General features: G+C 42.4%; 1 protein-coding gene across 1 annotated transcript in view; it reads right to left on the reverse strand.

Annotated features, from left to right (window-relative positions):
- Positions 1 to 677: 677 nt before the first annotated feature.
- tfpia (tissue factor pathway inhibitor a) overlaps positions 678 to 15958 on the reverse strand; it is a 36384-nt gene continuing 21103 nt past the window's right edge. The window contains exons 2-7 of the mRNA XM_070975621.1: positions 15272 to 15472; positions 5880 to 6056; positions 4864 to 4941; positions 3895 to 3954; positions 1562 to 1750; positions 678 to 1442 (exon numbers count right to left, since the gene is read on the reverse strand). Of these exons, the coding sequence (XP_070831722.1) occupies positions 1375 to 1442; positions 1562 to 1750; positions 3895 to 3954; positions 4864 to 4941; positions 5880 to 6056; positions 15272 to 15472 (773 nt within the window). The 3' untranslated portion in view covers positions 678 to 1374. The remainder of the gene's footprint in view (positions 1443 to 1561; positions 1751 to 3894; positions 3955 to 4863; positions 4942 to 5879; positions 6057 to 15271; positions 15473 to 15958) is intronic.

Consider the following 15958-nt stretch of genomic DNA (forward strand, 5'->3'; position numbering starts at 1 on the left):
ACTTTTAAAGAATGTACTGAGTCCACTTTGTCCTGTTTTTGTCAGCTTCAAGTATACTTAAGTGTACTCAAGCAGTCTTGAATATATTTGAAGTGTAAGTTGCTAAATTAGCACAACTCCAGCTCAGTTCAGCTCTTTTCCACTTTAAAGTCTCGACCAGGTGGAGGTGGAGTGAGGTGTTGGGGGGTCATCAGGGTCATTTGCTCTGTGGTTCATGTTTGAGAGAACTGGCTGTAGCAGGGCAGATGATACTGGAACCAGTGAGTGCGATGCAGGTTTGTTTTTGCTGGAGAAGGTGAACACAGCGAAAAAGCAGGAAGAACTGAATGAACTGAAACAGGAAAGGGTCTGAGGTTACAGATGACATGGAGTCTGTTGTTTGCTGTGTTTCTAATGTGTCCATGGGATTTGAATTGCTCACCTGCTCAGCTGTCTGGCCGTGGATGGAGGTGGGGTGCTCGATGTGCTGATCACTGGTTCTTTTGTGATGAATAAGTAATGGAAGAGCCTTAAATAATTTGTAAGGCCTATGGAAACTATGAGATCTCTGCTATCATATTATTTGAATGTGTTTGACTGTTTACCTGTTTTATTTCAGCTTTTTTTACTGTGAAAACATTGAACTTGTTGGTACAAAGAGGCCGATGGGAACCTAAACAGATAAACTGAAGGAAAAAGAAGATGATTGTTGAACTTTATTATATGAAATCTTACAGTCCAATACATTATAACCGTGGTTATAAAAGAAGACAGTGAAGCACACACTGTGCAGAGAAGGATCAGTGCCCACCACCTCTGTGAAAACATACTTTACACAACACTGACACCTTCTGGCTCCTTGGTGGAACTGCAATACTGATTTACCAACTTGGATAACATTGATTAAAAAGAGGGAAGAAAAGTTGATGTTTAATGTGACAAAGTCGTGACCTTGTTCTCATTGATTTACAGCTGTGAGGACACGTCATCTTGATTAATGTGTCCGATGGAGACATCGCTGTCGTTGATCCTACAATAAAGACTGTCCACCAGTTTAATCTGCTAATGCTGCTGTTCACATTGATTAACAGCAGAGGAGAAAGGAAAGCATCACTCGCTGCAGTGTGATCAGAACAGGAACTTTGAAATTTTAAAAGATAGTGTTCATAGAAAAGTGGACATGCAGAGCATCAGTGCAGAGAGCTGCTGTGTCAGACATCAGCAAAACGAATGTGTTCTTTGTCTGTGAGATATACTGATAATGACGCTAACTGCAGTCACTGCACTGCTCATTCAGGTACACTTAAGTGATTTTTATACAACAGATATGAGTAAAGCTACAAAATAAAATATGGACATAAATACACGAGGCTCCACAGATCTGATGCAGAGAGTTCAGCCGGAGCGATGAAGAATATTCTCGATGTTCTTCTTCCTTATTCGGATCATCTTCATCCCGTGAGCTGCAGCAGAACAGAGCAACAAAGTTAGAAATGATTAGACTTTTACGCATTGTACTTTCTATGACTGAGCAAAGCTTCATTTGTTTCTTGTTCTTTTTGGAAATAACCTCTTCACACACCCTTTCTGCTTCGAATGCACTTCATAATGCAGCCTTTCCGGTATGTGAAGTTGTTCTCGTTTCCCCCGCAGCCACTGTAGTTAAACATCTGGCATCTCTTGGTCTTGGGGTTGTATGCAAACCTCCTCTCTGAACCGTGGCACGTCCCTCGGTCCACAGGACTGAAGCACAGCTCTGAAGGCCGAAACTCTGTGAAACACAGCAAGGAACAATCAAAGCTTTAGATCAGCAAGCAACTTACAATTTCTATTATCAGCCAGCAGCAATTAGTCTGGGCCCGGTGGAGGATGCATGGTCCTAAAGCCTGTTAGCCCCTCGTCTTAGCTTTTAACTCCACACGGGCTCACATCCTCACACATTACGCTTCAGTCTGACTGTGGAATAGATTTGGTCCAGCGTCTGCAGGCTTTCAGACTTAAACTGCCAGATTTGAAGGAGTGAGAGTTGTTATCGCGGCCTCCCAAAGGGCTCTGTAAGCTCTCCTCTTTCATTTATTCTGGGGGTTTCTTCAGAAGCAGCTGCAGTCGAGTTGTAGGGAAGCTTGTTAGCAGTCATGAGCGCTCTTTCCCGCCTTGACTTTCACAGGTAAACGCTCCGACTTCTGCAGCCAATGTTTACCTCTGTTACTTCACTTGCTGGGGTCGTTTGGAACAGAGCGATGGATTCATTGTCACCAAGTTGTCAATAAATACTGATCATTTTAATATTATTGACATCAATATTAACAAAGCATTAGACATTATGATTTTACAGATGGGATACCGTAAGAAATCCCCTAAAATATGTTTTTTTCTTCAGATTAAAAATCATTAAATGAGGGAACTAACATAACATAAACAGAATGTGATCATTTGTTAATCCTATATAACATAATATATTTAATGTCTGGCTGCTTTACTATGTGAGCTGGTTTATTTCTCTGTATTTACGTTCCAGCTCCTCCCTGTGACACTGTAGGTGCAGATCACCGTATGACCACAAGATGTCACTCTTTGGTTTCACTGCAGCATCCGCTCGGTGGAAGGACACTCAGGATGCATGCCAGTTCTGTCACGCTCATTTTCCAGCTTTTGTGACTTTTCAAACGCCCCATTTCAGCTCAGATGTGAAAAACAAGTGTCACCTGATATTTGAATCGTGAATCATTAGCATATATTACCCTCTAGATCTGTCTAATTTAAGATCTGAATAATTCACCGACACTCTGAGGAGTTTTCCTTTCATGCCGGCTTTCTTCCTCAGAGACATTTTTGTCACATGCTGGAGATCTAATCGCAGAAATACAAGCAAAAAAAAAAAAAGCAGTCTGATTGGGAGGCAGTACCTTTGAGGATAAGTCATCCTGAATCTTTGCCTCTCTGTTTTCTGACAAGAGTGAAATTGAATTCTTAAAATTATAACTCCTTGAATGAGTTGAGGGAAGCATGCCAGGGTCTCCTGCTGCGGCACAGAGGAGCCTTGGAACACGACGACCGTGATATATGCCCCCTCGCTCCTAACACAGAAAATTAGTTAGTGGGTATATGTGACAAATGGGCTTCGGGAAGGAGACACTGATGCACGGTTTCTGCCCTTTGCTTTGCACAACAGGCGGCATTTTGCAGGCTGCCTACCATCAGTGCATTACTTCACCTTGGCGTTTGCACAGTTGCATTACTGGCAGCTTGCACCGGTTTCAGGGCTCAAGAATTCAGAATTCAGCAGAGATCGGTTGCTACTCTGAGGACAGGGTGATTGATTTAATTATGCCTTACAACAGTTAATCTATCCCGAATGTCTGCTGCTCCGTCATGTTTGCAATGAATTAACTTCTTCTGGCTTTGTGCCTTCCTGCCCCCCGATTTTTCTCGAGCTCCTCACTGATGCTGAACTAAAAACTGTAATCAGCCACACAGCAGGCTAATCTGATGTTACTCAGACTGAAAATGTTCCTTGTTATGGTGCATTCAGATGGAAAGCAAAGCTAATTTTTGCCTTGAATCATAATGCAGGACCGTTTGTGCAGTCCGTGTCTTATTAGCTAATGCTCCACCTGTGCAGGTGTTAGCTGCAAGACAGGCAGCAACGTCCCAGCCAGCCGTGTGCGTGTGGTCGGTGCTGCAGCTCAGACTCTGACTGATCTCAAAACTCAGCAAGAACTTCACTTCTTTCTGCTGTTCCTCTTTCTCTCTTTTCCTGTTGTAGATTCACAAAGAACTGCGATAAGCAAAAAGTGTCTCCGCCTCATTTTGCAGCAGAAAAATATGTTTATTTTGCTTCTTTCCATTGATTTTACTGCACATGCAATTACCCCTCGGCTCTGTCTGAACACACCTCTAGTCATCCTTTCTTACCTCCTGGCTCTCGATTGGTGTTGTTCATTTGCACCTGAGGCTCAGGTGCAGTCAGTTCCCCTAGCAAAGCAAACACAAACGTCAAGGGATTAGTTATGATGAAGAATAGCTCAGCATTCTGGGAAATATGCATCTTTCCCAGAGTGAAAAAAGATCAATACCACTCTCATTTCTGTGCGTTAAGTGTAGAACTGGAACCAGGAGGTGCTTAACTTAGCTTAGATTATCTTAAAAACAGGCAGCAGGGAGAAGTTTGGCTCTTCGGGTTCAAAAATCTGTCTGTAGCGCTCATTAATCAACATGATGTGTCTCATTCATTTGTTTTAGAATTGTTGTTGTACATGCTCAGATTTTGCTGGTCTGTTCTCAGTCATCTGTTGCGTGTCTGTCCGTCCTGGGAGGACGATCCTCCTCTGTGTCCTTGTTAAATGTTGTTTTTTTGGGGGGGTGGGGCGGGGGAGAGTTTCCAAACCAGAATCTGGGGTCTATGGACTGAGGGTGTTGTTGTAAAGCCCCCTGAGGAAAATTGTGATTTATGATTTCGGGCTGTATAAATAAAATTTGACTTGACTTGAACTGTTTGCTGATGAACTCCAGTTTATCTCCTCCCAGTGCTTCTCTGCACCATCTCCACTGGCTTTCTTAGCAATCTCACAGTAACAGGAACATTCTGGGAACTTGTGTTTTTGGACAGCATCAGGGTATCTGTTCCCCCTGCCAGTGCCTCTAAGCTAGGCTAAGCACCTCCTGGCTCTTGCACCCCACCTAACACACAAACAAGACAGTGGTGCCAATCTTCTCATCTCCCTCTCCCTCCAAGAGATAATATATTTCCCAAAATGTTGCATCACAGAGAAATTTAATGTTATTTTGCACATTCTGCATGAAAGTACAGTGTTTTTGTTAAACAAGCCACAGAACATTAACACATTAGACTTGAAGTAGAGTGTGGTGTGCATGCAGTCTTACCAGTTAATATGGTGGGCAGCACAACATCAGACTTTCTAGCAGACTGTGTTTGGACTTCAGGAGCCTTAGTGGGTTTTGCTAAATTGACCAAAAAAAAAACAAAAAAAAACATGAATCACAGATTCTGAACCAGGATTTTCTATATTTAGAACAGATCCCATTAAATCCCAGTAATCAATCATAATTAATTTCCAGTTTCATTTAATTAGCATCAGACTATAAAGGGTGTTGGTCTACAAACAGATATGATCTCCTAATGAAACCAAAGCCATCTATCTGAAATTGTTATCCATTAAAAAAAAAAAGGCTTTTCAAATTGATTTCCAGCACAACATAGGCCGTCGGCGAAATTGGACACAGTTGAGCGACTTCCTCGTTATTTTCTTTGACATTTTCAATATCTAAATGACTTGTAAGTCGTGCCTAAGTCTAGTGTAATTGAGTGTGCTTTGGCCACTTAAAAACGATTTAAATGCTAAATCAAGGTGGGATGTGATTTCATGGTCAGCTAAAATTCATCAGAAAGTTCATTTTCTGCAGTGGGACTGTTTTGATTGTGTCACCGCTCTGAAATGTGTTTTCATTCGCTGTGCGGCAGCTGCAATCAGCTGCGCCGCGGCCGTCTATGAACCCAGAGGTATGTAAATGACACTTAGCATGCTTCTTTGAGGTAAAGACAGGAAAAGTAATTGTTTCCGTTTGGCCAAATTAAAACGCTGACAACAAGACAGAAATGGGACGGACCACAATTACAAATCTTATTATTTGGACGGCTGTGGTGTAGATGCATTGACTCCTAAATGGCCTTTGTGGTCTTACACAGACACCTTTTTTTTTTTTAAAGATACACTCCATTTTCCACCAGATGACAGCATCTTCGGAGCATTCGCTGCTGCAGAGCACAATACCCAACCAGACCTAATTTGTGGTTTGGAATTGAAGCTCACGGAGCTGCTGTGTGGGCAGCCCGGGTGTCAGTCTTTACTGTAAAAGGACAAAAGTTCAACCTGGCCCACCTGGGTTCTGACATTTCGCCTGGCACTCCGCCATGCTCCTGAAATTGTTGGCATTGCCGAAGCAGCCGCCGTAAAAGAACTGCTTGCACTGCTGACTCTTGCTGTCAAAGAAGTAGCGCGTCACCAGCCCCCGACAAGGACCAGGAGCTTCGGGTAAATGACACGGGTTCTTGTCGTCTAGGAAGAGGAGAGGAAGAGCAATTAAATGACGACTCCATTACAGCTCTTTAATACTGACTCTGTTGCTACGTGACTTTACAGTTTTGGCTAACATTTATGACTTTTGCTCCTGAGATGTAACTTTCTTTTATGGTTTGATTGACAAAGACAGAAAGTACATTCTGTTATACAGTATCATCATTCTTGTTCTGAGTAGAGCTTCAACAATTCTGACCAAAACAGAAGCTTTAACACATCATGCTCCACTGCCTCGATTGAGCTTTCAGCTTTGCTTTGAAAGCATCTCAATTGTACTGATTGGTAAATTGCTTTTCAGTATCTCACAACAAAGCCGGTGATAGGTTTTGCTTATACAGAACAGGTATGGTGCAGGCCTTCGAGCAGTGAATAAGACACCTGAAAAAGAACACTGAGGTCAGTTCAGCAAATAAGTCTTGAAGAGAGAACCAGAGCATGGGAAGACCGTGGCAAGGACACAATGATAAAGACAGCAAAGACAGAGGTACTCAGAGCCTGTGCAGAGTTAAAGGTCCAATAAATGAAGTGCAGGCCACGGACACAGCCAGAGCACTTCCTGTCTCCTCGCGCGGTGACATTTCCACTCCAGTCAGGTTTCACATTCGCTCATTCTCTGCGAGCTGAAAAGTCAACACTTCCAGGAGGAACGTTCTTACCTCCCCTCGTCCCCAGTGAACCTCCTCTGCCATGTCTTCCTTCTCTGCTCTCTTTTCTGTTATATCTCTTACCTCAGTTCCCATGTTTCATTTCTGAGCGCTCGTTGCATATATCATCACCCCCGGGTTTTGGAGTACGGGGATCAGGGTACTACAGCTTGAAGCTAAAGTCTGATGTTCACCTAAATTCTGCATCTTTCATTGTGTAAGGTTGTGTAAGGTTGCTGTAATTGTACAGTTTTGTTTCCTGTTTCTCCTCCTTTTCCTTGATGGCAGTTCTTCATCTGCCAATCTGACCTTTATGCTTTTAAAAAGGGGAAATTTAAAAGTTAGGGTTTATTTGTACTTCACATTCGTGGTACAAACTGCACTCAGATTCTCTTTAATCTGAAATCTGTATGTTTAACTGTTGTTTCCATCTGCAGCAAGGAGCACTCAACAGTAAAGATAGCAGAGGGGCTGTGGGGGGCTGTCATGAACCCTGTTGTTTATTTGAATAAGCCGTCACCAAAGCTAAATCATTTATGAGCCGGTGACGGGCCCATGCTTCACTTGAGTGTGCCGTGGTGTGAGAGGCATCAGTTGCGTTGGACTGGCTCGGTTTCTAACAGACTTTATTGGCATCGTCAGCCCAGACAGGTGCAGCCTGACAAGCCATGACTGGCTGATCAACATTTCTCAACAGCAGAGCGGAGAGGGAGCATCCAATCATGGCAGGTGTACTGGGCTGATCCACCACACAGATGGATCCCGAATGATTTCATCAAAAACTAACTGATAAGATTCTTGAAATGTGTATAATGTGGAAAGTTTGATTACATAAATGAGGCGTCGTCACACTTAAAATGACAATGATGAGGCATCTTACTCTTTCAAAGCGTCTTCAAAAGACTGTTAAGGGAGTGAAATAAGCAATAATAAGCAAGCCAATTAAACCTCAGTGACCCACCAGTGGATTAGTCAGTGCAAACTCGCTGTGAACTTTGATCACACCCACAAAACTTTATTTGAAGATACAGCGGAGATCCCCAAGTTTCAAAAACACGCTGCCTGTATTTTGGGAAGATGTGTCTGAAGTGATTCCGGCTGCATACACAATGTTTTCATTTCATGGACTGGTGCAACTATTAAAACATGCAGTGCAACATTAAGATTTTAACAGCTTTAACTGGGAAATAAAAGGGGAAATGTGGATGGTAAGGTGTTAAAATGTGAATAGACCGCACCATTATAAAATCATCTCAAGCTAAGATAACCAGTGTCATTAAAACAGTGTTAAATCATTGCATAAAAAGAACTTTCTGCATTGTTATTAAATAAGAATGAATTTCCTGAATTTCCAGCATTCATAAGCTGTAACATACGTAAACCCAATTAAACAGCTGATTTCTGGCTTTATTAATTAGCCTGTAGCCTAATTTAGAAAAGACACCGTGTCAAAGGAATCGCTCAACTCTCAGGAAATATACTTCGACATGATTGATACCACTCTCATGTCTGTTGGCTAAATATGTAGGTTGAGCCAGCTTAGCTTAGCACAAAGACTGGAAAATGGGGAAACAGCGAACCCAGTTCAGTTGAAGGTAACAAAAGCCTTCCAGCTCCTGAAAATGTATACTGGGACCAAGAGGAGACTCCAGCCAGTTACAGCTCCTTGCCAAGAATTAGTCTGGTGCACCCAGGGTGGATGGATTAAACAAACAAGTTAAAACAGGCAGGTGCTAGCACGCAGATTTTCTTAGGCCAGCTGTTTCCAGTCTTTGTGCTAAGCTAAGCTAACCAGCTGTTAGCTGTAGCCTTATGTTTAATGGACAGATGTGAGAGTGGAACCTCCTAAAGCTGGCAGCCATCATGGACAGACAGAGTGCTTCACCAGCTAACAAGCACAAAAAACAAAAGTTGTTAGAAGCTAATTTAGAATTCAGTTGAGACGTCTGACTTCTCACCTGTTGCATTTTCCCAACAGATGAGGATGTCTGACACCAACTAATCAGGCTCAGTTTGGTTTTTATGTTCAGTCTTTGAATAACCACACTCTGCTGAAGGGTGACCATGATTAAGAGGCTATCACTGTAACATCTAAATACACTTTATGAGGTGACTTTGACTTAAAAGCATGGGCAGAGCGATGTGTCAGAGGGTCGTCTAGCACGCTCTCCAGAGCCATGCAGCGATGAATAATTCAGAAACACAATTCTCCATTAAAGCTGTGAAGGTGGAAGAGGTGATTTGTGTTTTAAGGAGAATTATCGGTCAGCTCTTTCTACAAGTGCCGGGTGTGAATCATACGGTCCGTCATTCCAGAGAGTTTTGGCTTCTCGCCAAAGAGAACCTCAATGTTTCAGGGAAACTCTTCAACATTTAAGACCATCTGCAGCGAGGGGAAGCCTCGTTTGCTTAACACATATTTTATATTTTCATATTTTGGCCCTCAGAAAATGAGATTTTTAGACATTGTCAAATCAATGTACTGAAACCTTCCAGCGTTTCCAGAAACTCTGCATCATCCTTCTCTTATCTCTTCACTTGTTCAATTAACTTCTTTCCTTCAGTTTTCTTCGATATATTTCAACATAGTCTGATCGTTGTTCTGCCTCTAAGGTGGCCTGGCCTCCTCTGGAAAAAAGAGACAATTGATCTCTAATAGAATAGAAATTTAGCAAATAAATGCACTCAAACTCTGGATGGAGACAGACGTAATCCAATAACACAGAAATACACTGACCTCAGCAGCTGTATCAGCCAATCCACAGCCCATAAAAGGCGGTTTTTCATAACCTTGTTACTGTTTGCATATTGAAAGATGACATAAATCTGGTGGGATTGAAGCCAGAATATTGAAGAGCTCAACGTTTGCTGTCAGAGAGAAACATGAGTGTTACCTATTAAGCATTTTGTCCCATTAACAGCCCAAAACTGCCATGATTTACTAAACATTAGGCGATGAAAAACAGGAAAACACAAGTTTGTTTCAACTCTGCAAAGTCAGCTCACAATTTTCCAGTCCAGGGATCTTGTTTACATCCACTGTGTTTGTACAAAATGAGGCTGAAAGAGGCGTACGGCACTTCCCGTGCACAAATGGTGATTTCTAAAAACCTGATGGGAGAATGTGCACACCTGCGCGTAAAGCTGAAACCATGCCTACGAACACTTTCGAGTCGGGGGATATTGGCGTCACAGGTGGTGAGGTGTTGAATTTAAGCCAGATTTTATAATGAGGCCTCTCACGCATGTAATTTCACTTAATATCAGATGTTGATTATAGATCCAGGTGATCATAAGCATTCAAACCAGCAATATTATTTGTACTTGGAGCAACTATTCTTCAAGCACCTTAAGTTTAAAAAGATATAAACCAACTCAAATCTTACCGTGCTCTCAGTATTTCATCAGTGTTTATTCACCACATTCTCAAACCTCCAGAGCGCCGACGGGAGGCCTGACAGGATAGTAACGAACTGACGAAATCATCAGTTGTAGAAATCCAAGATTAGATCAAATAGCATTAAAGAACTGCAGAATAATATCTTTAGCCGCGGCCATCAAACAGCACGTGCTGCCTGACCTCCAGCTCATTCACAAGCACTTCAATTTCTATCTCAGAAAACCACCTTTTCTTGGTCTTCCTCTCGGTTTGTTGTCACGTTTCACAGTAATGAACCACTGATCAGCCGGCTCATTTGTATTCATTTATTTCCATTCATAAGGTGCTTTGCGTGGACCATTCAGGGCTGAATGTGGGCGTGCAGATCCATGTGTGCACACTTCCAGGCGGACTGTGATTTATAAAGGGAACATTACCTGCAGGTGTGCATTCACAGTTCTCTGTTTCTTTTGGTGACGCGACTTTCAGCTTTTGTGCACGTGTACAGAGTATGGATCCTGCACACAGTTTTATAAATGAGACCCCAGATTTCAACAATCAACCCAGTTCTGCCACCTCCAGCAACACACTGTCTGTGCTGCTGGCTTTTCTGCACCTCTTTCCTTTGCCTACTTTGTTTTTTTTAACAATGTCTGTGTTCACAGACCGGGCCGAGGCCTTAATCCAGGAAGAAACACTGTGTTTGTGTCTGTGACCTCTGTAAAAGGGACATCAGACCAAAGGGAAGAGTTGGGGGCACAATGATTATGACTCATTGGGGTTTCAGTCAAACATCTGGACTGGAGAGAAAAAGCCTTCGCCAGAGATAAAAGTAGTTTCTCACACAGAAACACTCCTCACATTGTTGGTTTGTGACCTTTACATGAAAATTCTTGTTAAGATGTCTGCGACCGTGTCGTCACGTGTAAGAAACACAGACACAACAGAAGGTTTAACTAACTGATGGGTGCAATAACACATCTTAAGTGCGTCAACTAGCTGTTCTTGTAGTGTGTGCTCTATGTGGGAATTAAAATGTCACTGATTTGATGATAACAGCCCCGCAGCAGAAGACGCTCGCCCTCGAGATCTGCTTTCTCTAAGTTACAAACGAGGTGACATTTTCAAATGTCTAGCTGTTAAATAAAATCCTTCTTGGAAATGCTTGCTTCATCTTCGTGTTCACTGAGTCACAGAGGTTAGAATTTATTTCACGTATTAACTGTATACAAAGAAACAGTCAACATCATATTGTTCAGGAAAACAGGCTAATATTAGTGGGTGGTAACGGTCAATGAAAATTAAAAGACTTCTGTTAATTTGGTTTAATTTCAATTTGAATTTACAAATGCATCAGACTTAATAAGCCCGACATGATCATTAGTTTTACTGCAGTGGAGCTCAAGGCTACCCAATTTTCTCACTAATGGCTTCATTTGTTTACAGCAATCACACTCATGTCAGTTGTTCATAAACACCGCTGTGCTCCAATTCCATACTGATTATATACACTACAGACTTCAGACTAGTCTTTGTAGCGTACTGTGCTTGCAGTAAATATCCAAGAAATGAACATACTCTATATTTAACACTAACAGGCAATGATAAGATTTTGTTTGTTTGTTTTTATTATTTCCCAGAATCTTTCTGCATTTAGCAGAAGTGGATGTCACGTTCAAAGATGGCGCACCTTTCTTATGAAAAGCGCTCTCCAGGCAGTTTGTCCATAGAGCTAGAGCTAGGTCGACTCCTAGTTGTTGCTGAAGTCTGAGCTGTAGAGAGTAAACAGGAAGGGGGAGAGGACAGTCCCCTGGGGGGCACCCGTGTTGCTTACTACGCTTCCTGACATGCAGTCTTACAAACCGTGGCCTGCCGGACAGGAAATCCATTATCCAGGAAACAAGTGGAGAGTCCACCTGCATGGCCCGGAGCTCGTCTCCAAACAATAGAGGCTGCATTTTGTTAAAAGCACTGGAGAAATCAAAGAACATGATCCTCTCTGTGCCCCCAGCCTTGTGCTGGTGGGAATAAGCCTGCTGTAGCAGCTAGATGATGCCATCATCGACTGCAAATTTCCCCTGGTAGACAGAAGAAGAAGTGCAGAAGCTCCAGTGCTGGTGGGATAGTATCAGTCACTCACGGGTCTTCATCACGTGGGACGTCACGTCACAGGTCTAATGACGACCAGCCGTGACGTCTTCCGCAGCATAAGGGGACATTTCTGAGTCTGAGGCTCAGGGTGAGGATGTCCTGCAGGACTCACCTGCCGCACCTCATGGCGTCCTGGCCTGCAGCCTTTCCTGGGTGGAGTCTTTGCAGTCCTCTTCTCACCTGGCCAGCTGTGAGTCATTTTGAGGTGTTTATGGAAAAACGCATTCGTGTTTCGCAGCCACTCCTTTTCCAATGATTGTGGAATAATACTTTTCTGGACTGTTGCGTGCCACCTGATAATCCCGACAGCTGCAAGCCAAAAACTCCACACGGTAGCTTTAGTTCTGTCACTTTTTCAGTGTGAACACGATAGACTTGAATATAACACAAAGCCAAAACGTGCTCAGAGTTCGGACAAAACTGGGTTTATTTCTTTCCACTCTAGTTTTGACTTAGTGGCCATCCAGTATGGAAACACACATGGAAGTGTGGGTCAACGTAGATAAAAGGAACCACAACTATGTGTTATGCAACAAGCTGATTTTTTTAACCAATAAAAACAGTCTTGAAAACGCCCTTTGAATGCCATCTTACAAATGTGTAAGTTTTACAGCTTACTCATGATGCCTCTTACTCATGAGTAAGACCATACACACAGAGCAGCTTTAACACCTGAGACTGTGTTGACATGTTACTGTTTTATTTAAGGTCACCTTTGCATCGGCCGGAGAAGCTCGACACCAGATTCATCTTTACAGCGCAGTGAAATGGAGCATCTTCTCCATATGTAAAGGCCCTCAGGATACAGATTCATTCACAATCCTTCTGTCTGACTGCATAATGCATCCCATAGCATGCAATAAGGATTTGAAGGTTATTTTTTGCCAGTGGGAGAAAGCACTTCGTCACACCACAGAGTACACGTCATGTAAACACTTTGATAGATGTGTTTATGCTATGCATGCGAGGGCATATTTCACATTGATCAGACAAGCTTTTGAGTATTAAAAATGTATTGTTTTTCATGCTCTAGATTACTGATACAATTCCACACTGTATGCAGCTGTTACGCCTGAGTGAAAGGTGTTCCTCCGCCGTTCTCCAGTTTCCTTTTGTGGACGTACGGTGTTATTCACACACGTATCTCCATTCACCTGAAGTGCTTTGAACCAACCAGCACAGAGCAGCTCATCTTACTGGGGATAAATTCATCTCCCTGGAGTGAAGCGTCTAATTGCTCTAACTTTGATTGCTTGTCAAGAGCAGCAGTATTACGTTACTGATATCCCGTAGCAGGCGACACAGCAGGCATCAGCATGCTCTTAACAACATCTGATTAAAGAAGACCCAGCAAAGATCAGTGACGGTGACACATAACTGTGTCCTGTATGGAGGGCATTGAATATGATGCATTTAATATCATATATCTGCCTCTTCAGAAGCAATTGGCCTCTGACAAGAGTAAAATTGATTATGCAGAAAAGGCAGCTGACTTTAATCTTGAGTCAGGTCTTGACGATATTAATGCTGTAACATCCTAAAACGACATAAATATCGTCGAAAGAATTATAACTGATAGACGCGTCTTCCAATTACAATCCGATCCATGTGTGGCAGGAACATCACCCACAATATTTCAGGATGACGTGGGAGAAAATAACTGAATCCCTGATATAAATATATCATATCATATAACACTCTTCTCCACATCCATTCAGAATCCAGCAGTGTTTTTAGCTGCATTTTACATTTCGCTCTAATCGAACTATAAAAACAAGACTTAATGAGATTTATTGCTTTTTTTACTTTGTATTTGACTGATGCAGCTATTTATTTCCACAAACTCCAATAACATTATCAACAGAATGTGAAGAAGTCACAGTTGTGATAGTATGTCAAAGACGTCTAGCATTGTGTTGCAGATATATCTATATATGTATCTACCAGCTAGCTGCACCCGGTCTCGTAATACTCCTTTGTAACTCAACAGGCCATAGTATACATGTAACTCACTGTAGTTTCAGATGTATGCAAGCAGCGTGTTTGCTTTGTTGGAAGTCTAATAAATAAACTAAATAATTTAAATTGTCAAGAAATGACATATTCTTACACCTGTTTTCCTTATTTAACAGAAAAATACAACTGTGATAGAATTCAACAGCAACACAAAAAAATGGTCCAATGGCAAAAATGGCCTTCATAAATACTGCGTCCCCTGCATTAGGCCCGCGTGGTTAATATGGAAACAACAGAACTGAATGCTGTTTTCAAGAAATCTCATTGTTTTACTGCTTTCATTGAACATCGGAAAGTTGAGACAAGTAGCCAACACGAGGCCATGGGCTGCTTGTCCTCCTTCATTTAATGGGTGGGTGTATTATTGACAATCGACTGGACAAATGGCTGTTGATGGTGGAAGCGGTTGGCCTCATTAAAGAAACTTTTCCATCCTGAACCCACGGCGTGAGCCTCGCTGTCAGGCCGACAGAGCGTCTCTTTCCTCTTTCGCATTGTTGATGATTATCAGATAACGGTTTCATCAGGGCCGCACACATTCAGCATTTGTTACGGGGTGCTTTGTTTCATTAAGAATGTCAGATTCAAATTCAATCTGTCATCAGCGTAGTATGTGCGACTCATGAATAATACAATGCTGGCCATCTCTCTTAAAAGAGCCCATATTTCTCATTAATCAGATGCCTCCAGGAAAACTGTTGAGAATTAATGTGCTGGCAATGCTCCATTTTAGCTGCATACCAACAAAATGACTTTGTAATAGGATTTTATGCCCAAGGTGGCAATAAAGTCTAATGAGGAACAACAGTCCTTGAAAAACCAAACTGATCATTTGCTAACAACACAGAAGTGATACAAAACACCCTTTGTATCACTGATGATGGGGTCTGTGTCGCTGTCGACTTTAAGTGGAGATAGTGAAATGTGCTCACCGCTTATCAAGGTGAATATTTGGAAACGTGTCAAAAACTGGTTTTTAATGTAGCTGTAAGTGTCGGACTCACCTGACACCACGCAGGTTTCCTCACAAGCTTCCAAGCTCTCAAAATTGTTGGCATTTCCACCGCAGCCTCCATACTCAAAGAGCTCACAGCGACCTGTGTCAACACTGAAGAAGAATCGGTCCTTAATGGCTTTGCAAGGCCCTATATCGTCCTTCAGGGCGCACAGCTCATTGAAGATGAAGAGCTCGGGCTGCGCTCCATCTGCCAAGGTGGGATAGAAAGACAACTTTTAGGATTCTGCTTCTTGTGGCACTCTGTGAAAAGGTTTTTTTTTGTGTGTGTGGGGGAAGAAATTAGGTCACAGCATCAAACTCTAACCCTGGGCTTTGAGATAAGGCAAAGTCGCATGCTACTATCATGTCTAAAAGACTTCAGTGTGTGGTTTGACAGCCCACTGTCTTTAAATACTCTGTTGCAGAGGGACACTGTGATGGATTTGTGAATGGCAAAGCGTGGTGACCTGTGGGACATGACTGAACATTTAGACGGAATAATTACAAATATGCAAAATCAGGAAAGCCTCTGACATTATTTTCTATTTTTTAAAGTACAACATCTGATTTAGTCACAAGCCTAAAGGTGTTTTTTGGGATGTACTTTCTGCACTTGCACTGAGAATAAGAAGCCATCAGGGAGCACCTAAATCTCCCAGTAAACAGAAGCAGATCCAGGCTGGTGGCAGCGAGC

Source organism: Chaetodon trifascialis, chromosome 12 (genome assembly GCF_039877785.1).
Source record: "Chaetodon trifascialis isolate fChaTrf1 chromosome 12, fChaTrf1.hap1, whole genome shotgun sequence".
Taxonomy (NCBI): domain Eukaryota; kingdom Metazoa; phylum Chordata; class Actinopteri; order Chaetodontiformes; family Chaetodontidae; genus Chaetodon; species Chaetodon trifascialis.